The sequence below is a fragment of the Xiphophorus hellerii genome, chromosome 21, assembly GCF_003331165.1.
Source record: "Xiphophorus hellerii strain 12219 chromosome 21, Xiphophorus_hellerii-4.1, whole genome shotgun sequence".
Classification (NCBI taxonomy): domain Eukaryota; kingdom Metazoa; phylum Chordata; class Actinopteri; order Cyprinodontiformes; family Poeciliidae; genus Xiphophorus; species Xiphophorus hellerii.
In genome coordinates this window covers 297888-321121 of record NC_045692.1, presented here as the reverse complement: position 1 = coordinate 321121, position 23234 = coordinate 297888, and the positions used below count along the sequence as shown (strand labels likewise).

Genomic DNA, 23234 nt, shown 5'->3' with positions numbered 1-23234 from the left:
ACTGTTCCCCCACATAAAGCTGTCAACATTATTAACAGTTTCGCTCAGGTCAGAAATAGATCCAGGAGAATACATGTGAACAAATTATAAATTTGTATTGGCATGTTAATTCATTAAGCTTGAAAGGAAATAGTGACTCTAAAGTCATTAGAAATTGGGTGCTTTCTTTGAAATGTGAAGGATGACTTTGCCTCTCTTTATACGTTCATGTTTCATCAGAGTGTGGAGGAATTCTGAATGACCCAGCTGGAGGCAACTTCACATCACCTGGTTTCCAGGTGTCCAATTACAGTAACAACCTGAACTGTGAGTGGTTGATTCAGAATCCCATTCACATCAACTCTTCAATTGTGGTTCTCATTGAAGACTTGCACCTGGAAAACCATCAGACTTGTGAATTAGACTACCTTCAGTTCCGCCTGGGTAAGTCCTCCCAAAATGACTATAGGGTTCTACCAGAACGTTTAGTTTTTTTATGGTAAACTGAGTTTAGATTGCAATAAATTTTTAATATGGGGCTTGAGATTCATACTTTTCCTGAAGAGGTTTAGTGTAATGCCTCAAAAAGTCAAAGTTACCCTCATAGGATGAAAGATACTTATAGGGAAAATATAGTTTCAAAGTCAAAGGCAGGTTCGAAGGTTTTTGAGAATGACCAAATAAGAAAAAAAGAGTAAAGACAGCAAAGGCAAACAAACTGGATATTGTGATGTTTGACAACTTAGACCAAAAGACAATAGTGATTGGGTAATCCTAGAAATGTATAGTTTTGGTGACCTAAATGGACGTCAAAGTTCTTGGGGGTAAAGTGGAAGCAACCAATTTTTTTCTTGTTAACCGGTTCTTCATTTGGCCACACTACATATCAAGCAATGCCTATTTAATAAAAGAGATGCAATCTTAATGAACCAATTTAACTGCCCTTTTGTCTTTATTTCCTTCATTCGTGGGTAACATCTGTCACTAAATAGGTTGTTGCTTGGTAGACTTTACCCACAGGCATATGGATGGCTTCACATACAAACTGTTCAAATCAAACAGGCTCAGATATAAATTGATCCAAGCAAATAAGAGATTTTTATTCCTTTTTAATGTTTTGTTCTAATTAGGGCTGTCAACGTTAAATCATTAACACAAGTAATTAGTCTGCACATTTTAATGCATTAATATTACATAATGCAGATTAATGAACCTACCTATTTTGACTTATAAATATCTCTCCCATTGGGGGTTACCTGGTTCACAGCAGCATGTTATGGGCTTGACACACGGAGAGCAATAAATGATGGCAAACAGCGACAAAAATTTTAAACTTTTCAACTTTCTTGTGTTGTTGTTAACCCGCTTGTGCACACCCTCTACACACAGATGCACATAAACACAGGGTGCATCAATGGGTGGACGTAAATGTGCACATGTGGGGTCCTCTGGCTGCTTATGCTTGGCTGGAGGAGAATAAGTGACTGTCACCTCATTGCACAAATTCTATAGGAAATGAATGGAGAGGAACCTTTCCAATTTAATTTTTAGAGTTCTTATTTTCTATTGTTTTCTTTGCTTGTTTGTCTGTCTTATGGTCCATCCCTTCTCAAGGTGACTGGGATGGGGAGCTGTTAGGGAGATTTTGTGGACAAACGCCACCCCAGATCCCAATTGTGGTGTTCACACCAGAGCTGTGGGTTCATTTCCGGACTGATTCTTCACAGGGGGATTTGGGTTTCAAGGCCAAGTACTCATTCTCTGGTAAGACAGTGATGGTTTAAGTCATTTTACATAAGTTGTTTGTTTTTTAACATGACCTGTGGCATTTTCAACCATAATGCATCAACTCTGTGACCTTAGAGTTAATGTTTTTGCAGAATGTGGAGGCTGGCAAACAGGTGATGGTGGGGTATTATCCAGCCCTAATTACCCAAACATGTATCCCAGCCCGAGTCGCTGTGCTTGGCTACTGGAAGCCCCCATTGGCCACACTATCACGGTGAGTCCTTAACACATTCAGTTGCCATGATAGAACAAAAAGGAAAGCTAGCCAGTTTCAATTAAAGTTGTTCAGAAGCAGTATAGTACTAGTAAAAAATATCTTAGCTAGCATCAAAAGTAGTAGTTGGCGTGGCCCAGCGGTGGAACAGTGGGTTTAGCATGCAACCCATGAACAGAGGCCAGTCCTCGACGCGGCTGTCAAGGGTTCGAGTCCCGGCCTGTTGACCTTTGCACCATGTCTTCTCCCCTCTCTCATAACCAACTTTACTGTCATACTGTGAAATAAAGATCAATGGAGCCAAAAAGTCCTTTAAAAAACAAGAGCAGTAGTTGGTTGTCTCTCTGTTCAAACTGAACTCAGGTCTTCCAGGACTGTAAAGAGGCTGACAGCAAATTAATAGAATTTGCATGGAGACACAGATACAGTCAAATCTGGGACATATTGGAACACTAACATTATAATTTTTTTGCATAAAGAATTATTCTAGCGCCAGAGTAAATAGTAAAAAAAAAAATAGGTGAAGCAAAAGATCTTCAAATATATTTTATTGTGAGCTAGTGGCTTCACAGTCTTTGGCCATAAAAGAAATACTCTTCAGGAGGGCATCATAGTATGACGAGCTAACACTGTATGACAATACAGAACCCTAATCTGACCACATGAACGTGAACACATGGTTCACTACATTGCACAAATGATTCATATATATAAAGAAATAATTAAATAATAAAGAGCTACATTACACAAATGAAATCATGGTTATTAATATTCTGGTTAATTCAATCCAAGTTAAGTGAAGGCACACCTGTGAATGTATTTTAAGGTTACACTACAGGTCTGGTTCATCACTGGATCCAGCTTCCAGATATTTGTTCAAACCGCTTTATGCAAGACTGAATGGAATGAGAATGTCCATTCATCACTGTTCAAGGTGAACATCTGTGTTTTGGTGTAAAATGTGCAGACCAACCCCAGAATAAAAAAACAGTACAAGTAAATAACTGCTTTGCTTTTTTCTGTATATGATTTATGAGGTCAATACAGGATGCCTTAAGTGTTCTGTAGCCTTCTGTACTTCGTTGTCTTTCTCCCATGTTCCTATAGTTGAGCTTCAGCTACTTCAACCTAGAATCACACGCCACATGCAGCTGGGATTCTGTCACAATTTTTAATGGAGGATCCCCTGGATCTCCAATTATTGGCCAATATTGTGGAACCACCACTCCTGGAACTATCCAATCAGGCTCCAACAAACTGGCTGTAGTTTTCCTGGCGGACCACAGTATATCAAAAGGTGGATTTTTTGCTTCCTGGTCTGCCGACTCTTCTGGTAAGTTTTTGTTAGGTAAATAAATATCTGACATAGTGTTTGTGGGATATATTGAGAGAGATATCCCACAAACAGTATATGCCAGGCGCATTGTGTTTGTGTCTGATACAAATTAGTTTGTCAGCACAAGAGAGGCCTATAATTATTCAGCTTTTAAACAGTTGGCATTTACATTATTTTACATAATATATCCTTTCTACTAATATACAAGCTGTTTTTTAATGTTTGCACATGTTGTCTTATCTATGAGTTTTAAGACTCTTTATTTTCTGCTTTTATGTGATGATTTTCAAAATCGTGTGTATAGTAATATTTTTATATTCCACTAGGCTGTGGAGGGGTGATCCATGCTGATACAGGAACAATTAAGTCTCCAAATTACCCCCAGAACTTCCCAGCAAATACAGAGTGTTTTTGGCAGATCATTGCCCACGAAGGAAACCACCTGGAGATGAGCTTTGGTGATAACTTTGAGATCCCAGACAGCACTGGCAGCTGCCAGACCAGCTATATCAAGGTACAATCAGGAATTGACACTTTTTCAAATCAACTATTATTTCAGGGTAAAGTAAGACATGAACCAGACAAAAGAGGAAAGGATTAATAGAGACTTTGACTAGATTGTGCGTTTCTCCGTAGGTTTGGTCAGGCAGTACCCAGAATTCTGAGGATCTGCTTGTGACAGGCTGTGGTTCTTTGGCACCAGAGCCCGTTGTCGCACCATATAACCTTATCACAAGTCGATTCCAAGCCACTGCTACTGCTGGTGTAGGTTTCTCCATGTCCTTCAGCACCCGTAAGAATCTCAAGTGTATTCATCTCAACCTATTTGTGTTATTGTAACATCTGCCAACATGGTAGCAGTTCTCCTCTACAGTTGACAGATAACCCTCTTAGTAGGTGAGCAAAAGCCATATTAATAAAGGCTCTATGTAAGCAATACAGTTCTGCAAACAATATCCTGTGTATTAATTCAGATATTTGCACCAGCGTTATCAGTCATATCATAACATTTTCATCACAAAAGCAGTGCAAAGCATGAATGTCTCAAGCTCTTTACTGTTTTTAAAAAGACAGAAATTTCTCCAAAATGATCTAAACTTTGATGTCTTTTGCTCATGAGGGTGTGGTGCAAGTTTCCGTGCTTCCAAGGGTCGAGTAGTTTCTCCAAATTTTCCAGCTGACTACCCAGACCGAGCAAACTGCAACTACACTATAGATGTTGGACAGCAGACAGTGATTGTTCTCAGTTTTCAGGTCTTCCAGATAGAGGGTATGTGTTCACACTCTACTACATAGGAACAGAAATAAATAGCCTTGATGATAAACCATGTTTTCCTTGTTGGATGTTGTACCAAAGGTTTATTTTATCTTTTGTCTAGCACACTCCACCTGTATGTATGATGGTCTCAAGATCTACAGCCCAGTTTCTAGTAGCACTGCAATGGCTACTTTATGTGGTACCAACATTCCAGGCCCTTTTTCCACTTTTGGTCCTATGTTACTTCACTTCTACTCTGACTCTCTGATTACCAGCCGAGGCTTCATGGCAGAATACAGTGCCATACGTAAGTAAATATAGCATACAGATACTGTGCCTACACTAGGTATTAATTTCATAAGTTTATTTTTTAAACTGATTGATTGACAGAGAATGGTAACTGAACTCCGATTCACACAGGCAGTTGACGTGGTGATGAGTGAGGTCCAGCAGGGAGTGTGTAGGATGGAGCAGGCAGCCGGAGGCAGGCAGGAATCCTCTGAGGGGTTCTCTGATTCCTCCTGTTCCCAAGTGATGACTTGGCAGACTAGTTTTTATCTTTACCTTGAGTTGGCCATCAGGTCTGCCATAGATTGAGTTTTAGGCTCTGCTCCGAACCCAAGGCTTTTCAAAGGTCACCTTCCATGCCATAGCCTGCACACTCCTTGTCTCTCAGCATTTTGAGTTCTTTTTTCTTAATGTACGCTTTGCCATCTGCTTCCTAAAGGCCCAGTGATCAACACTGGCTCCTTCTTAGTTCCTTTTTTGTCTTGGTTCACAGACACAGGATGTCTGTGTCAATGAACTAGCATCTATATTTCTAACACATCAACAACCTACATTACATAATTGCAGTCAATTATTTTCTGATTACAAATGCGTTAAAAATGCAATCATAGCTTTATTACAGTTAAAATGGTCAGTACTTAATGCTGCTTCACAATCTTTTTACTTCAGGTCATTTGTAATGACATTTCAGAGTTTTACATGGCATTTTGTTATTTCAACAGCTCAATATAATGGAAACAGCACTGTCAGAGATGCAATAAGTTTATAGCAGGTGTGTGAATGATCTAATGATCAGGCTGCTTGATTGCAGCCAGTCCACATTGTTAGCAGAACTAAAGGGCCCCAAAACCAAATTTCACTTAGTGCCCCATGGAGGCTTAGGCCGGCCCTGTGCTTGCAATGCGGCTTTAAAAAGAAATAAATAAAATAAAATAAAGATAGTGTTTTTTTCTGAGCCTGGCGGTGGGGCTCGTAAAGCATGGTGGGCCGCCAGGCCTATAATACACTGGGGGAAACCCTCCTTAGAATAAAGACACCATGTTACAAAATACTATGATACTGTATTTACTGCAAACTTTCATGCCATATTCCTTTTTTATAAATGCTGACTTTTGTGTAAATATGGCATCAAACTTTTTCTTTTTTTTTTTGCTTTATACATGAGTTGTTGTTGGCTTTTCAGCAATCCCTTACCAAGCATGCATGTAGAAACAGTGGAGAGGAAAAAACCTTTTAACAGGAAAAAACCTCCAGCAGAACCTGGTTCAATACAAACTGGGGGTTTGAGAAGAAAGAGCAGAATGTACAAGAAGAAACAGATGATGTGGGATTATTTTTGATATTCATAAAAGTAAAAGTAAATATATTAAACATTTGATGTTTGATTCTTTGTGTGTTTGTGTGCTTGTGTATGTGTCTTTAGCATGTGGGGGTTTCTTCAATGGCACCTCAGGTACAGTGAGCAGTCCGGCCCTCTCCATTACCAACTACCACCACAACATAAACTGTACCTACCATATCACCGTCCAAGCAGACAGAGTGGTGGATCTCAAGTAAGACTACGTGTAATAAAATAGAAGTTAAATAATAATTTACTTGAAACTAAAACAATGTTTTTTTACACTGGCAGTTTAAAGCCAGTATAATGTAAGTTTAAACCACATTTAGTTATGTTTCATGTCTTTTCTCTTTATAGATTCAATACTTTCAGCTTAGAAGCTTCTTCTTCATGTCGCTATGACTATGTGGCCGTGTATGACGGGCCTGACAGCTTGGCACCATTGATGGGAAGGTTCTGTGGAACAGTGATCCCTCCTGACATACGCTCCTCTACAAACAATTTGTTCATCATCTTCAGTACAGATGCCACAGTTAGTGGTGTTGGCTGGAGAGCCACTTACAGTCAAACACTTGGTAAGTTAACATTTGGATTATTTATGATGATGTGGATGTGTTTATATAAAATAAATGGGTTAACACGCAGAATCAAAAGCACAATGACAAGAACAACAATTATTGTAGCCAATGGTTCGCTGGAATGTGACAAAGTTGTAGTTGGATTATCACAGAGATAAACTAATTTTTCATTTGATATTTGGTAAGATTGCTTTTTAGTATGACTTGGATGAAACCTTTTCAGTTTCCTAACACAAGTTTCTCACAATAATTAGCTGGAGTTCTGGCCCTTTCCTCTTGCTAGAACTAGTTGAAGTCTATCTGGTTTGTAGCCCACCTCATTCATACACCTTTTCAGATCTACCCACAAATTCTCAATAGGATTGAGATTAGAACTTTGTGATGGCCACAGAAAAACATTGACTTTGTTGTCCTTAATCCACTCTGTAACCACTTTGGCTTTTTCCATTGTCCATTTGGAATACCAACCTGTGCCCAAGCTTTTTCTTCCTGGTTGATGTCTTGAAATGTTGCTTCAATATTTTTACCTAATGTTTTCTTCCTTGTCATGCCACCTGTTTTATGACGTGTACCAGTAGCTTTTACAGCTAAACAGCCTCACGACATCATACTGACACCCCAACTCAATTGGGATGGTACCACTAACTTGCAGTAAATCTGCAGTCTGAGAGCAAAGTGCTCTGTTAGGAACATGGAACTGTCAGATCTGAGGTATGATGGAGTTTGATTACTAAGAGAAGCTACAATAGGAGAAATATGATTTCTCGCTTTAATTTTAATCAGAACTTTTGTAGCAGCATTTTGGATCAGCTGAAAGCTTTTAGTTGTATTTTGTGGACTTTTTGTCAGTAAAGAATTTCAGTAGTCTACCCTTGAAGTAATAAATGTAATATATATATATATATATATATATATATATAGGAAACAGCAATAGTCTGTTCACTTTTTTCACTAAATAAACACAACCATTTGCAAGGCTACATCATCAGGCAGAGTGGGGTCATGAAAAAAGCATACATGTTACTCATGGTGCAATTTCAAACATAAATGCAAAAGAACTAGCCAATAAGCACTGCTCTGAAAGTAGCTTCATTCTTGATTAACTGACTGTTTAGATGAAGCGTTGGAATCTATATTTTTGCCTTAAACATCTTAAAACTAAAATTTGTGACAAATAAAAAAGCGGTTTAATTAGTCACTGCTGCTGGTGGCACTATACATTGTGGGATACCTTGCTGGCCAAAAAAGAAATTATTGCAAAGTATAGAAACAAATGAAGTTATGTTGTGTAATTTAAGTCTAAACCTAAAACCTAAAACCATTTTATAAATTTTGTTTAGCTGTACATAATTTAAATAGTAAAGACATCTTTACATTATAAGTTATATGTATATAAGTTATTTGGCCTAACCTTTTCCATGGTATACTATTTTTAAGCTGAAGTGTTTATTCTCATCAGATGTATTTTTTCTGCCTACATCACCAGCAACATGCATTAATAAACATGATGTTATAAATTCATATTTTATTTCTAAACACAGAAATCAGTTGTACAAATGTTCAAAACTTTCTCTTTGAAATTCTGGATGGATGGATGGATCTCTCTTTCTTTCTTTCGTTCTTGCTTTCTGTCTGTCTGTCTGTCTGTCTGTCTGTCTGTCTTTCTCAGTGCACAGTGTTGTTTTTGGATATTGCCAATGAGAGCCAGTGCCATATCATTGTTTTAGTTGTAAATTTCTGCAGGTCCAGCACAAGGATGTGGGGGCTACCTCTCCATGCCTATGGGCATGTTGGGCTCACCAGACCCAAACCTGGATGGACGTTATGAGCCCAGGATGAACTGTGTTTGGACCATTGAGATGCCTGTGAACAAAGCCGTCAATCTCTCCTTCAGCTCCTTTGACCTTGAGAGCTCCTCTACTTGTCGCTATGACTATGTCAAGGTAAAGAGTTATTCCTGTTATTTCAATGTTAAAAATGGTAAATGGCCTGTACTGCATAGAGCGCTATACAAGTCTTATTCCACAGGAAACCAAAAACAAAACATGATTTCAAAGTTTTTCCAATGCAGACCAAAAATCAAACTTGCCATCATGCAATGGCATCGTAGGAGCAGAAGTGGTGACTGCGGAGGAGTACTCTTACAATTGGTGGATCATCGGTTCGATTCCCGGTCCACCTGCCTTTGTTGTTTGTGTCCATGTGCAAGACGCTTCACCCACCTTGTCTGCCGGTGTTTGTCAGAAGGGCTGATGGTGCAAAATTTGCAGCCTGCCCCAGAGCAGCTGTAGCTACAATCCAGTAGCTTGCCATCATCAGTGTGTGAATGTGCCCTTTGAGATTTCAATTGGAGATTCACAGGGCTTTATAAATAAAATTGATTATTATTATTTGGGGCTGATGATGTTTGATTTGTCACGTTTGCGCTTGAGGAGAGCTGGACATCGTCAGCATAAAGGTGGAATTGGAGATTGTGGCTGCGGATGTAAACACAGAGGAGCATGTAAAGGATGAAGAGTAGTGGAACAAGCAGTGGATGAGGTTATTGATACTAATGAATTGTTCCCTGTTTGTGAGATATGAACAAACAGGAAACCAGGAGAGGGCAGTGCTAGTGATGATGAGGGAGGATCCTAAGCAAGAGGGAATGGTGTGTTTGATGATGTCAAAGGCTGTGGTGAAATCTAAGAAAAGGAGAATGCTGTGATGAAATCTGAGGAAAGGAGGATGGGATGGAGTCCACAGGACAAGTGGAGCTTGTGGAGCATGCCTGCAATGAGTTAGGACCGCTCCCCTAGGGAAACAGGAGAGGACTGAGACAGGCACTGAGTGCTGCAGGGGGAAGGAGGTGGATCTGGGGAGGTTGAAACAATGGTGATGGTAGTCAGATGACTGTAAATTGCATTCATTTTGTTTTGGGAAAATGACAGAAAAGCATTGCATTTATTTGCTATGAAGAAGTGTGAGATATTATCACTGGGTTTAAGGAGTCCAAGTGCCCGGATCAAATGCTTTTTCAATGAAATTGTTAGCATCACTCTGATACACAACTAAAACTCAAAAATCATAAAAATTTCAAAGTTTAGCATAAAATTCTGAAAATATCCTCACATCGCCATGTCCATATGTGGAATAATATAAGTCCATAATAAAATCTTAGAAATGAACCTTAACTTTGGCAATGTTAGTAATGGTGACATATATTCAGAAATTTGCTAAATTTCTGAATATTTAGCAATCCTGGGAAATCTATTTTCCCGGAGCTTAGTGCCATTTTATTGCACAATCCAGCAACTGTGTTTCTTTAGTTACAAAAATGCTGTATATATCAAATATGACTTAAAAGAAATTTGACTTTGTAACTTAACACCTTAAAATTAGGCCTCTGTCTCTTTGAGAAACTCCTACTCTTTCTGACTCTCCACCTTCGGGAAGTCATCACAACATGGCTCCTCATAAATAACGTTTGTATCAGTGTTGCACTAAGAAGTAGCTCACATAATGAGCTCAGCAGATGTGCGGTTTCAGCAGGTGTTTGCTAATTGCTGCTGGCTGGTCTAAAGCAGCTGAGAGGGGGAGTCGTGGGAGAGGGTTGCTCTGTAATGCAGAAGCTCAGAAGCTGCACCCCGAGGACAAGCTGAACCTTGAAGGCAGTGCTGGGTTCCCCCAATCATTTGCACAGCTGAATGGTTGCAACAGGAGATTAAACGATTATATCATAATAACATCCATGAAATAATCATGGAAACATTCTGTGTATGTTTTTGATGAGGGAATAACATTATACATAAATCTAAAAAAAAATCATAAAACTTTTTTTTTTTATACAAAAAACTGCCCTTATTCACCAATGACCATTGTGTCAAAAAACTGCCCAATTGTCTGTCTGCCACACTCCAGAGATTTTTTCAAAATAAAATGAAAACTTCCCATCTTGCTTAGCATATTTAATTATTGCTTTATTAAACCCAAAGGAGCACTCAAATTGGAATGATATTTATTGTGTTTTATAGGCAGAATGGGTCTGAACAGTATGCCAATTTTCAAGATGTTTGGTCAGAGTCGGAGCTGCTACTACTACAAACTACATGCTTTCATCTAGAACTGTAAATTTGGGTCAACGTTTTTAGGCTTCATGCAAGGAACATATCTTGAATGTCAAATCAATGAGTGAGTTTTCACTAATGTTTTCCAAATGTAAGTTGCCTACATTTTTGTGCAGAAACCAAGCCCACTTTGACCAAACACTATCATATTGATAACATTATCTTGAAGACACCCATCAGTTTAATGAAAGTCCATACATTTCGGCAGTATTAATTTTACCTACTTATTTCACCCCCTAGTTTTGAATCTATCGCAACCTAACAGAATGCCAATAAATCTCATTTTGATGTATTAAAATATGGTCTTGTTGTGTTCTGATAATGTTCTAAATGTGTTTTTATCTCCACCAGATATACGATGGAGATAATATGAACTTTCCTCTAGTTGGGACATACTGTGGAAGCTCCATTCCTGCCTACTTCTTGTCAAGTGGAAACTTCTTGACGATTCACTTTGTCTCTGACAGCTCTGTCCAGAAGCAAGGATTCAATGCGACCTACAGAGCAGTACCATGTAAGAACATCTCTTGTCTCTTCTTCCACTGTTACACCTCTGACTTCTTAAAATAAATTCACCATTTTTATTTCCAGCAGCATTGTCTTGAATTTAAAAAAAAACATTAGTGTTTAATTTGGGTTCTTTGGTTTGGTGGAGAAGAAAAGCCGTTTAATGATCATTCCAGTAAAATATATTTTCTTCTTGTCAATGTATTCGGTTGATGTTCAACTCTACAACTCCCCTCTGTGTCTGCCTCTCTTCAGTGCTGTGTGGCGGGACTCTGAATGCTACGACTGCAAAGCAGACTTTGACCTCACCATCCTTCCCCAACGCTTATCCTCCTTACACCTACTGTCGGTGGATCATTGACTCTCCACCACTAGAAACCATTAAAGTGTCAATCCAGACATTTGTCCTGGACCCAAGCCAAAGTTGCTCAACTAATTACCTGGAGATTAATGATTGGCCTTTGGTTAGTATAAACTAGAGCAAGATCAAAATTTGCTGGACTATATAAATAAAATAAAATTGGGTTCTTTACAGACATATAAAAGTATAGCTATGCTACAGATAGAATTCCCAATGTTTATAAAGCTGAATTATCAAGTTGATAAAAAAATCTATTTTTAAAGTTCTCAGTTTAACTTTGAGCCTCACAGAAATGACTGTGTGGAGATAAATATGGCTCCCCGATTCTGAAACAGTACACATAGGGATGGATGCAGCTGTGGATCATATTAAACTCAAAACTATTCACACCTCAGGTAGAGTTAGATTTGAAGTTATTTAATTCAACTATCAAAAGATAATCAAATAATGTGAAAGCAGAATTAGTTTCTCTTTAAATATTATAAATAAAAATGGCATGTTAAAAATTATTTATCCCCTCAATAATCCATAGACAATCTTTAATGGCATTATAGCAATCAGACTTTTCTGAATATTGAGCTTTATGGTTGCTATATTAGTTTGTGAACTTATTTTTGGTGATGAGCTCTGAGTCTGAGTCTTTGAGGTCGGAAGGTCTCCTTTCTATCACCCTAATCTTAGGTTCATCCACAGATTCTCTTCCAGATTCTCGTCACTCTGACTCTAATGTTAATATATCAATTTTAGTCAAATAAAAAAAATAGCTTTATATGGTTTTGGGAAACTAAGAATTTGTGTTGGGATGTGTTTTTAAGAATTCAATGAATTAAGTATTACTCCATATTTCCATAACAACAAGCAGATACAGAGTAACTTAAATAGTAGCCTCTTTTTTAATGGCAATCTGAAGGTTGAGGTGAGATAAAGGTGGGCTATCCACAGACCAGCTAGTCCTCTCACACCTTCTCATGAAGGTATATTGTAGTTACTTCCCATCCAATGTAACATTACTTATTTTGGAAATGCCCTGAAATAATTCACTTGACTGTTGGACAGCTGAAGGAAAATCACTGGGATACATTTATATGTATCCAGATGTCAAAACATGAGTATCTGAAAAGTGCCTCTAATTTATTTTGTTACTGAAACATAATAATGTTTACAACTGTGTTGATAGAAATTAGTGAGTAACTGAATTTACTGCTGCTCAACAGAAATAATATATAGTCTCCAGTTTAAGGGGCATGGCTGTTTTTCTGGCTGTGTGAGGAAGTACGGGTACCTCAAGAAAATTATGAGGACTTGCAAATACCACACAAAATAACACAACATTTTTTTAGCAAAACCTCCTACATTTGTGTTCTGAGTACAGCATTCCACAAGAGCTCAGGTTCACAGATGGCTCCACGACAAAGGCTACCAAGACAGAAACTCACAGATTTGTTGGGAAATGGAATGGAAAAAATATATATTTCTGACTAGATAAGCCAAGTCACACCTGCTGAAAGTTATGGTGGTTCACAAGCCTTTGTTAAACAATCCCTCCCCTCCTAGATGCTCTGCAGGTTTGGGGAGAAACGTTTAGAGCTGTTTTCTCAGTAAATAACTGTCTGAGTGCAAACATTCAAATGGCCATTAGGCCTGTCACAATAATAAATAAATCAATTAATCACATGATAAACTGATACAAACTCAATCATTTGAATTGACATGATTTATCGTTTATCTCTTTTTTGATAATAAATGTGTTCAGTTTGGCGCTTTGGTCTCAGCTAGCCCTCTTGTTGAAGGAGAACTTTGTTCACAAAGACGTCAAAATTCATTTTATTTGTTGTTTTGTTATTTTGGACATTTAAAATGGCTTCCAGTTCCAGTGTTAAATGTTCATTAGAATTTAAAGTTTATTGATCCTTTTTTGATCTTTATTGTTTATCGCAATAACTTCTGGAACAATTTATCATCCAGCAAAATTTGTCATCGTGAGAGGCCTAATCATTTTTTTTTTTGTTTCTGTTTTGTTTCAGTTTGTTTGATATCATTGAAAAGTTGAGAATTCACATTTTCAGAATCTGTAAATAACTCAAAATTCACATATTTCTCACAGATTTATTAAAGACTGCATCTGTTAAAGTTGTGCTGTTTGAATTGTACTACCAGTCTTTGCACTAACAGCTTAAACTGCACTTGTTAGTTATTGCACTTTCCAGCTGAACCAAGTTCTTTGTGTTTCCAGGGAGACTATGGACAATCACATAAGTTCTGTGCTTCAGATGACCATCCTCCAGACTTTTACAGTAACAGCAGGACAGTCCTTGTGTACTTCAAATCTGATGCCTTCCTTACAGGAAATGGCCTCAGTTTCAGCTATGAAATTGCCAGTGGGTTTCAGAACAAAATGTCCTTTAATGGTTTCTCTTGAACAGTTACGTTTTTAATATAACTTGGTTTCTGATTTGTGCTCTAAGATGTTTGTGTTGGTTTTCAGCCTGTAGTCGACTATATGAACAGGAATATGGCTACCTAAAGAGCCCAGGATGGCCTGAAATCTACCCCCACAACATGGATTGTGTCATAATTCTGAAGGCACCACAAAACAGCTCTATCTCTTTCTTCTTTAACAACTTTGATGTGGAGAGCCAAAGCAGCTGTAACTTTGACTACCTAGAGGTAAACATTTTCCATTCTTAGTTTGCACCTATGATTTTCTTCAAATTGCATTTGTGTTTGTATTTGAGTATAAATGGATGTGGTTAGACTCCATCTTGTTTCTATTGTTTCAATATAGAATAAACCTTTCCAGGAAGGCTAAGCAGTGTCATCACTTCAGTTCACCATTTATTTTAATTATAGGATGACTGGACAGAAAACTCTATTAATGTCATAGTGCACATCAAACAGGAAGTCTGCCATTTTGGATTTAAGTTCTGATTTTCAAGCCACTTTTGCCGTTCACAGCCTTCGCATTTGATTGAACTCGTCCTAGGTATTGAGATCGATCAGGTTCAAACTTGGTCAGTTTGTTCATAAGGCATGGCTGAAAAAAGTTATCAAAAAAAATGATTTTTTGTGCATGCTTAAATGAAACACGAAACCGTTATATCTCCTAAACAAAAACTCAGAGGCACTAAATGTTCAGTGATTGATCATCAGGTGCCCTACAATACCAAATGCTCAAATGATGACATCACTTAAGCCACGCCACCTGAGAACAGGAAGTGTCATGTTTTACTGTGAATGGTCTCTATCTGACCCCTTTTAACTAATCAACATGAAACTGTGTCCAGAGACAGAAGACATGTTGTAATGTGGTTTCCAACTCTGATCGGTTTCAGTGGAGCAGGCCTGCATGGCGAAGTGAGCTGTGATGTCGTTGCTATGCGTTTGAGTCTAAATTCCAGGGAGTTGGCCCGAGCTGCACCAAACTCACTGGGATTGATCCGTATTCTCTACAGCGTTCCCTAGAATATTTTAAATGGTCAGCCCCAACACATGCTTTAACCCAGAATTATGAAACTTGGTACACATGTGTGTCTTGTCAGGACGTACAAAAATGTCTCTTGGAGCCATGGTTCAAACTCCACAGGAAGTCGGCCATTTTGGATCAAAGTTGCTGTTTTCTCTTTTTTATAGACATCGTATCTGATCGAACCCGTCCTACAGCTTTTGATGTACAGACTTAAGAATCACTCAGCACAGTCTTGAGGCATTGAAGGTCAAAAGACATCAAATGATTTTTCGTACATCAAAGCATGTGTGCGTGGCTTAGTGTCAAAATCTGACTATTCGCAATTAATTATCAAGGTGCAATAACTTCCATATACAAGGTCACAGCTGAATGACACTTTCTATGTCTCACTACAGACCAGCCCTCATCACATTTACATGGTCAAGAGGGCATAACCTTAGCCCTCCAACAGGAAGTCACCTGTTTTAATCTGCTGGATGTCTTACTTTTGCTCTTTGATTAATATAGTTTTAAACCTGTGCCAAGTTGCATAAAATGACATGATGTTGAATTCTGTCAACGCTGGATGCTGGCTGAACCATGTGGGCGTGGCTGAAAGGCGAATTTCAATCCCTCACTGTATGCATATGGTTATCTCTAAATTATACATGCATCATCCGATTTGCACCAAACCTTTGTGAACCTCTAATAGCATTAAATCGTATTTTGACCCCACTGCGCCCCATAAGCTATGCCATCAGCTAAATCTCCTCACTGCATGAGCCGATGTGCACCAGATTTTTGGTACATCATCAGGGAGCACTGCTGAACACATCAGTGTGTATCGCCTAGAGCAGTAATTCCCAAAGATTTTCTTCTGGGCCCCCCAGTGGTTCCCAAAGATTTTCTGGGGCCCCTATTTGTTTCAATAAAATCCCCCCCAAAAAAGAAAAAAAAATCAACTGGGCACACACATTGTTCAATCAGACATAAACATATAAACATATTTTGTTTTCAAACTCCACTGAAGTTTATTTCACACTTCAGGTTTCAACAAAACACACTACAAACCATCTTTACAGTGAAGCACTTTTGTGTAACTGTTTTTTGTTGTTTTTTGTCATTCATCCATATTGCTTCCCGCACCCCCCCACTGCAATGGCACTGCACCCCCCCTAGGGGTGCGCCCCACACTTTGGGAACCACTGGCCTAGAGGATGGGTGCGGGAACTGTGCGAGAGCATCAATGTTGGTGAGCGAGTGGCTTTGCTTTAACCCCGCAGTCGCCACGAGGCTGGAGCGGCGCTGGGCTGCGAGGGCCGTTCAAGGCTGCTTGCATCTTTAATTATTATTATTATTATTATTATTACTTTAATTTGATCGACAAAATATACTCTATAGTAATTAGCAAAGATTGTAGTGACGGTGGTAGGAGTTTGTCGGTGGGTTGCTGGTTTGATTCCTGCGCTGTCTGCCTCTGTCGTTGTGTCCTTGGGCAAGACACTTCACCCACCTTGTCTGCTGGTGGTGGCCAGAACAGGGTCCGGTGGTGCCGGGTCATTGAAGCCTCGCTTCTATCAATGTGCCCCAGGTCAGCTGTGGCTACTATCCAGTAGCTTGAAACTGTCAACTGTTTGAATGTATGGGTGAATGACTGAATGTAGTGTGAATTGCTTTGGAATCCTATAGACTATACAAATATACTCCATTTATCAATTAATAAATCCCTAGTTTCAGTATACATTAGTTGATATTAGAATGGTACAGAAAATTCCTCTAACAAATACTCTCTCTGGTTTTGGATACTGCAGTTGGAAGGATTTTACCAGTGCAAATAACCATGACCACAAGGTGTTTTTTACAGCTGACTAGCATCTCAAAAAGCATAAATTGTATTTGAAATAAAGTCAAATTTAAATTCCATTTAATTTCTAATGAAAACCATTTACATCTTTGTACCAGTTGGATTGGTAACATTGAGCTGTATACCACCTGCAATTCACTTTCTGGAGATATCTTAAAAATTACTTTGGCTTTAATTTGACCTTTAATGTGCAATATCTATGACCACCTCATCTGTGTATGTTTTTGTCTGATCCTTTTCATTGAATGGCAATACTTTGTGTTGTTACTCAGATCCGTAATGGAAGTACAGCAGACTCACAGTTGATTGGTAAGTTCTGTGGTCAAACGCTACCCAACCCCATCTTCCCACAATCCAACCAGCTGTACCTACGCTTCAAAAGTGACTTCTCTACTGCCCGAGATGGATTTGATGCCACATGGACATCTTCTCCACATGGTCAGTACTCAATTTACAGAAACTAATTTGCTATGTTCACTGAAAGATTTCAACCCCCAACTCTCTTAATTTGTCATACATGGTGTTGATCATTGTACGATGGAGGCTTTGTCACTTCCATATTTTCTACATAAATGATGGTGAACATAGTGGCTTTACTGAATATTCTATCATAGATTAATTTTTAGTTGACATTTTTGTTCTTCAGTAAAATAAATTTTTGTTTCTCATTTTCAGCTATAATTGCACATTATTACACAGATTGGAAACCATGGTGATCAAACAGTTCCCTGTAGTATTAAATTATGGCTGTCTCTTATTCTTTGTAGGGTGTGGTGGCATCCTTTATGGAGACCATGGCTCATTCTCAAGCCCCAACTACCCAGGAAGTTACCCAAACAATACTCATTGTGAATGGAGCATCAAGGCACCTAGAGATCATGTGGTAACCATCACCTTTGCCCAGTTCAGTATTGATGACCCAGGAAACTGTCAAAGCAACTCCTTGAAGTTATATGATGGCCCAGATACCTCCTCAGCTCCTGTTGGACCTTACTGTGGAGTGGTATGTTGCTCATGAGACCACATAAATAAACTAATTAGAAATTTCTGAAACAACTAAAAAGGACTATGGTATAAGCCTACATTGGGTCAAATAGTCCTCAGTTGCAAGAGTTTTTTAAAATCAGATATCTGTATCAACAAGATGCACATAAAGTACACATTCCATCCATCCATCTTCTTCCGCTTATCCGGGTCGGGTCGCAGGGGTAGCAGCTTCAGAAGGGAGGCCCAGACTTCCCTCTCCCCGGCCACTTCTTCTAGCTCTTCCAGGGGAATCCCGAGGCGTTCCCAGGCCAGCCGAGAGACATAGTCCCTCCAGCGTGTCCTGGGTCTTCCCCGGGACCTCCTCCCGGTGGGACGTGCCTGGAACACCTCACCAGGGAGGCGTCCAGGAGGCATCCTGACCAGATGCCTCAGCCACCTCAACTGGCTCCTCTCGATGTGAAGGAGCAGCGGCTCTACTCTGAGTCCCTCCCGGATGACTGAGCTTCTCACCCTATCTCTAAGGGAGAGCCCAGCCACCCTACGGAGAAAACCCATTTCGGCCGCTTGTATCCGCGATCTCGTTCTTTCAGTCATGACCCAAAGCTCATGACCATAGATGAGGGTGGGAACGTAGATCGACCGGTAAATCGAGAGCTTCGCTTTATGGCTCAGCTCTCTCTTCACCACGACGGACCGGTACAGCGCCCTCTTGACGGCAGACGCTGCGCCAATCCGCCTGTCGATCTCCCGCTCCCTTCTTCCCCCATTCGTGAACAAGATCCCGAGATACTTGAACTCCTCCACCTGGGGCAGGACACCCCCCTTGACCTGGAGAAGGCACTCTACCCTTTTCCGGCTCAAGACCATGGCCTCGGATTTGGAGGCACTGATCCCCATCCCGACCGCTTCACACTCGGCTGCGAACCGCTCCAGCGAGAGCTGCAGATCATGACCTGATGAGGCCAGTAGGACCACATCGTCTGCAAAAAGCAGAGATGAGATCCTAAGGCCACCAAATCGGATCCCCTCAACACCTTGGCTGCGCCTAGAAATTCTGTCCATGAAAGTGATGAACAGAATCGGTGACAAAGAGCAGCCCTGGCGGAGTCCAACTCTCACCGGAAACGAGCCCGACTTACTGCCGGCAATGCGGACCAGGCTCTGACACCGGTCATACAGGGACCTGACAGCCCGTATCAAAGGGCCCGGTACCCCATACTCCCGGAGAACCCCCCACAGGGCTCCCCGAGGGACACGGTCGAACTCCTTCTCCAAGTCCACAAAACACATGTAGACTGGTTGGGCGAACTCCCATGCACCCTCCAGGACCCTGCCGAGGGTGTAGAGCTGGTCCAATGTTCCACGACCAGGACGAAGACCACACTGCTCTTCCTGAATCTGAGGTTCGACTATTCGACGGAACCTCCTCTCCAGGACCCCTGAATAGACCTTTCCAGGGAGGCTTAAGAGTGTGACCCCTCAATAATTAGAGCACACCCTCCGGTCCCCCTTTTTGAACAGGGGGACCACCACCCCGGTCTGCCAATCCAGGGGAACTGCCTCCGATGTCCATGCAATATTGCAGAGTCGCGTCAGCCAACACAACCCTACAACATCCAGAGCCTTAAGGAACTCCAGGCGGATCTCATCCACCCCCGGAGCCTTGCCACCGAGGAGCTTCTCAACCACCTCGGCGACCTCGTCCCCAGAGATTGGAGAGCCCAACCCAGAGTCCCCAGGCTGAACTTCTTTAATGGAAGGCATGTTGGTGGGATTGAGGAGGTCTTCGAAGTACTCTGCCCACCGGCCCACAACATCCCGAGTAGAGGTCAGCAGCACACCATCCCCACTATAAACAGTGTTGGTGCTGCACTGCTTCCCCCCCCGAAACGCCGGATGGTGGACCAGAATCGCCTCGAAGCCGTACAGAAGTCTTTCTCCATAGCCTCTCCAAACTCCTCCCACGCCCGAGTTTTTGCCTCAGCAACCACCCGAGCCACATGCCGCTTCGCCTGCCGGTACCCATCAGCTGCTTCCGGAGTCCCACAGGCCAAAAAGGCCCGGTAGGACTCTTTCTTCAGCCTGACGGCAACCCTCACCGAAGGTGTCCACCAACGGGTTCGAGGGTTGCCGCCGCAACAGGCACCGACAACCTTGCAGCCACAGCTCCGATCGGCCGCCTCGACAATGGAGGCACGGAACACGGTCCACTCAGACTCCATGTCCCCCACCTCCACCGGGACGTGTTCGAAGTTTTGCCGGAGATGGGAGTTAAAGCTCCGTCTCACAGGGGATTCCGCCAGACGTTCCCAGCAGACCCTCACAACACGTTTGGGCCTGCCAGGCCTGACCGGCTTCCTCCCCCACCACCGGAGCCAACTCACCACCAGGTAGTGGTCAGTGGACAGCTCCGCACCTCTCTTCACCCGAGTGTCCAAGACATACGGCCGCAGATCCGATGAAACAATGACAAAGTCGATCATCGAACTGCGGCCTAGGGTGTCCTGGTTCCAAGTGCACATATGGACACCCTTATGCCTGAACATGGTGTTCGTTATGGACAATCCATGACGAGCACAGAAGTCCAACAACAGAACACTGTTCGAGTTCAGATCGGGGGGGCCGTTCCTCCCAACCACGCCCCTCCAGGTCTCACTGTCATTGCCCACGTGAGCGTTGAAGTCCCTCAGCAGAACAAGGGAGTCCCCAGGAGGAGCACTCTCCAATACCCCCTCTAAGGACTCCAAAATGGGTGGGTAATCTGAACTGTCGTTCGGCCCGTAAGCACAAACGACAGCTGGGACCTGTCCCCCCACCTGTAGGCGGAGGGAGGCTACCCTCTCGTTCACCGGAGTAAACCCCAACGTACAGGCGCCGAGATGGGGAGCAACAAGTATGCCCACTCCTGCCCGACGACTCTCACCTTGGGCAACTCCAGAGTGGAAGTATGTCCAGCCCCTCTCAAGGAGGCTGGTTCCAGAACCAGAGCCATGCGTCGAGGTGAGACCGACTATTTCTAGCCGGAACCTCTCGACCTCACACACTAGCTCCGGCTCCTTCCCCACCAGAGAGGTGACATTCCACGTCCCAAGAGCCAGCTTCTGCAACCGAGGATCGGACCGCCAGGGTCCCCTCCCTCTGCCGCCACCCATCCCACACTGCACCCGACCCCTTTGGCCCCTCTCACGGGTGGTGGGCCCATGGGAGGGGGGACCCATGTTTCCTCTTCGGGCTGAGCCCGGCCGGGCTCCATGGGTAAAAGCCCTGCCACCAGGCGCTCGCCATCGTGCCCCCCCTCCAGGCCTGGCTCCAGAGTGGGGCCCCGGTGACCCGCGTCCGGGCGAGGGAACGCCAAGTCCAATGTCCACTCATCATTGGGGTCGTCGGGCTGCGCTTTGTCTGTACACATTATTAACCCAAATAAAACATGCATGTGATTATGACAAAAACAGGATAGGTGAGCATCTAATAATTAAAGGAAAAATTACACAATAATTTAGGACGTTGTGTATCCACCTCTTGCCCTGGAAATAGGCACCACCTGTCCACTTTGCTGAGTTTTAAACAGGCATACCTTTAGGCAAGCACAGAGCTGCTGCCACTGTGTTGACACGTGCAGTCCCGTTTGTCAAAGTCTGTGGACGGTGGTAATTACTCTGTGTGCTAACTTGTGCAACATATGTCACACATTTAAAAAAGTTTAATTTGATCTTCTGATAAAATTACACTTTTATAAATTTAAACTGGTATAAATGTATTAATAAATAAATTTAATATTTATATAGTATATATATACAGTATATATATATAAATATATATATAGACTGTCTGTCTAGTAAATATTAATCCTATCCCACATCCTTGTCTCCTTTCTGTGTTTGTTTCAGGAAACCAACATTGCTCCTTTCAGAGCCTCCTCCAACCACGTTTATATTGTTTTCCAAGGCCAGTACTCCACCTTGCCATCAGGCTTTAGACTCACTTGGGGCAGCTGAAAAACAAATATTGTTTTGATGTTAACATGCACACAACAGACATATTAATCATATTGAAAACACTAAAGCATTACGAAATTGGTGAAAACATATTTCAGTGTAATGAACTGTATTATTAAAATTATTGCATTATTCTTTAAGCTGGACTTTTATGAATATATTATGGTCAAACATTGATTACTTCTGCAAATCTGTTTACAGAAGTAAACATTGATTTTTATTTGTGGAGTTGAAATCAAATTCACACTCGATGCTTGCAAAACTTGACATTTCCTCTTAGTGTACTGGAATCAATTGAACTCAGAGATTATTGGAAATGGTTATACAGGACAGCATTATCATGAAATGATGTTGTACTCTACCCTGCATACCATATGTCAGCTCAGACTCAAGAGTATGATAACAGGAATGTATCAGTCTGTGAACATTTTGAAGCCAACTGAATAAATATAACCTTAAATCTACAGTTAGACTTTTACTTTCAGTTTCTACATGAAATGGTAAAATGCCTTATTACCATGAGCTTATCAGTATTTACCTCAAAGTCAGATACAAAATTGAGAATTGATGATAAAATTTGAAGAAAGTACCTGTAAAAGAGAGAGATTGCACAATATGAACTTTCATGAGATGTGTGAAAGTGAAAATTGTATTTGTGAATTTGAAAGTACCAAAGGCTGCCTTGGAAAATTTGAAACTATGACCCAAAGCAAACTGGTAAATCCACCAAAGACTGTCTGACAACTAGGACAGCTTTTCCTCAGATTCACATCACAAACTGGTAATGACCAAAACTGATTCTAGCTGTTTATTAAGCTGACATTTTCAGGCTGATGTGGACATGTGAACAGTGTTTTAACCTTAGTAACGTGTTCCTTATGAAATGTTGACGCAGCCTTGATTAACACGTCTTTAAAAACAGCTTTGACAAGTATGAAGTGGTTTTATCATAGTTTTATTTAATTACTAAATCAAACCAAATCTAAATTGATCCCTTGCAACAAGGCTTAAATATGAAGAGTAAATTGTCAAAAAATGTCAACTTTCTTGATGTTGATGCTGTTGTTGAGGTTCATAGACAAAAAAATTCTGAAAGATTTTGTTTTTCATCTTTTAGAAATGTATGTATTGCAAAGTACATATAAAGCCTGTTTAATCCCCCCACAGGGCTGTTCTTTCAAATTTGTTG

At 41.1% G+C, this 23234-nt stretch overlaps 1 protein-coding gene across 2 annotated transcripts in view; it reads left to right on the top strand.

Moving 5' to 3' along the window:
• Nucleotides 1-22509, top strand: part of cubn (cubilin (intrinsic factor-cobalamin receptor)) — a 103085-nt gene extending 80576 nt beyond the window's left edge. The window contains exons 50-67 of one of the 2 annotated variants that reach the window (XM_032552162.1): nucleotides 220-423; nucleotides 1594-1743; nucleotides 1860-1981; nucleotides 3089-3314; nucleotides 3644-3831; nucleotides 3954-4110; nucleotides 4438-4587; nucleotides 4697-4882; nucleotides 6287-6416; nucleotides 6560-6777; nucleotides 8524-8723; nucleotides 11238-11400; nucleotides 11649-11857; nucleotides 13988-14132; nucleotides 14240-14421; nucleotides 17336-17501; nucleotides 17831-18066; nucleotides 21938-22509. In XM_032552162.1, coding sequence (XP_032408053.1) covers nucleotides 220-423; nucleotides 1594-1743; nucleotides 1860-1981; nucleotides 3089-3314; nucleotides 3644-3831; nucleotides 3954-4110; nucleotides 4438-4587; nucleotides 4697-4882; nucleotides 6287-6416; nucleotides 6560-6777; nucleotides 8524-8723; nucleotides 11238-11400; nucleotides 11649-11857; nucleotides 13988-14132; nucleotides 14240-14421; nucleotides 17336-17501; nucleotides 17831-18066; nucleotides 21938-22045 — 3140 coding nt within the window. In that variant the 3' untranslated portion in view covers nucleotides 22046-22509. The remainder of the gene's footprint in view (nucleotides 1-219; nucleotides 424-1593; nucleotides 1744-1859; nucleotides 1982-3088; nucleotides 3315-3643; nucleotides 3832-3953; nucleotides 4111-4437; nucleotides 4588-4696; nucleotides 4883-6286; nucleotides 6417-6559; nucleotides 6778-8523; nucleotides 8724-11237; nucleotides 11401-11648; nucleotides 11858-13987; nucleotides 14133-14239; nucleotides 14422-17335; nucleotides 17502-17830; nucleotides 18067-21937) is intronic. The other variant, XM_032552163.1, reaches the window with a different exon arrangement.
• The last annotated feature ends 725 nt before the right edge of the window (nucleotides 22510-23234 follow it).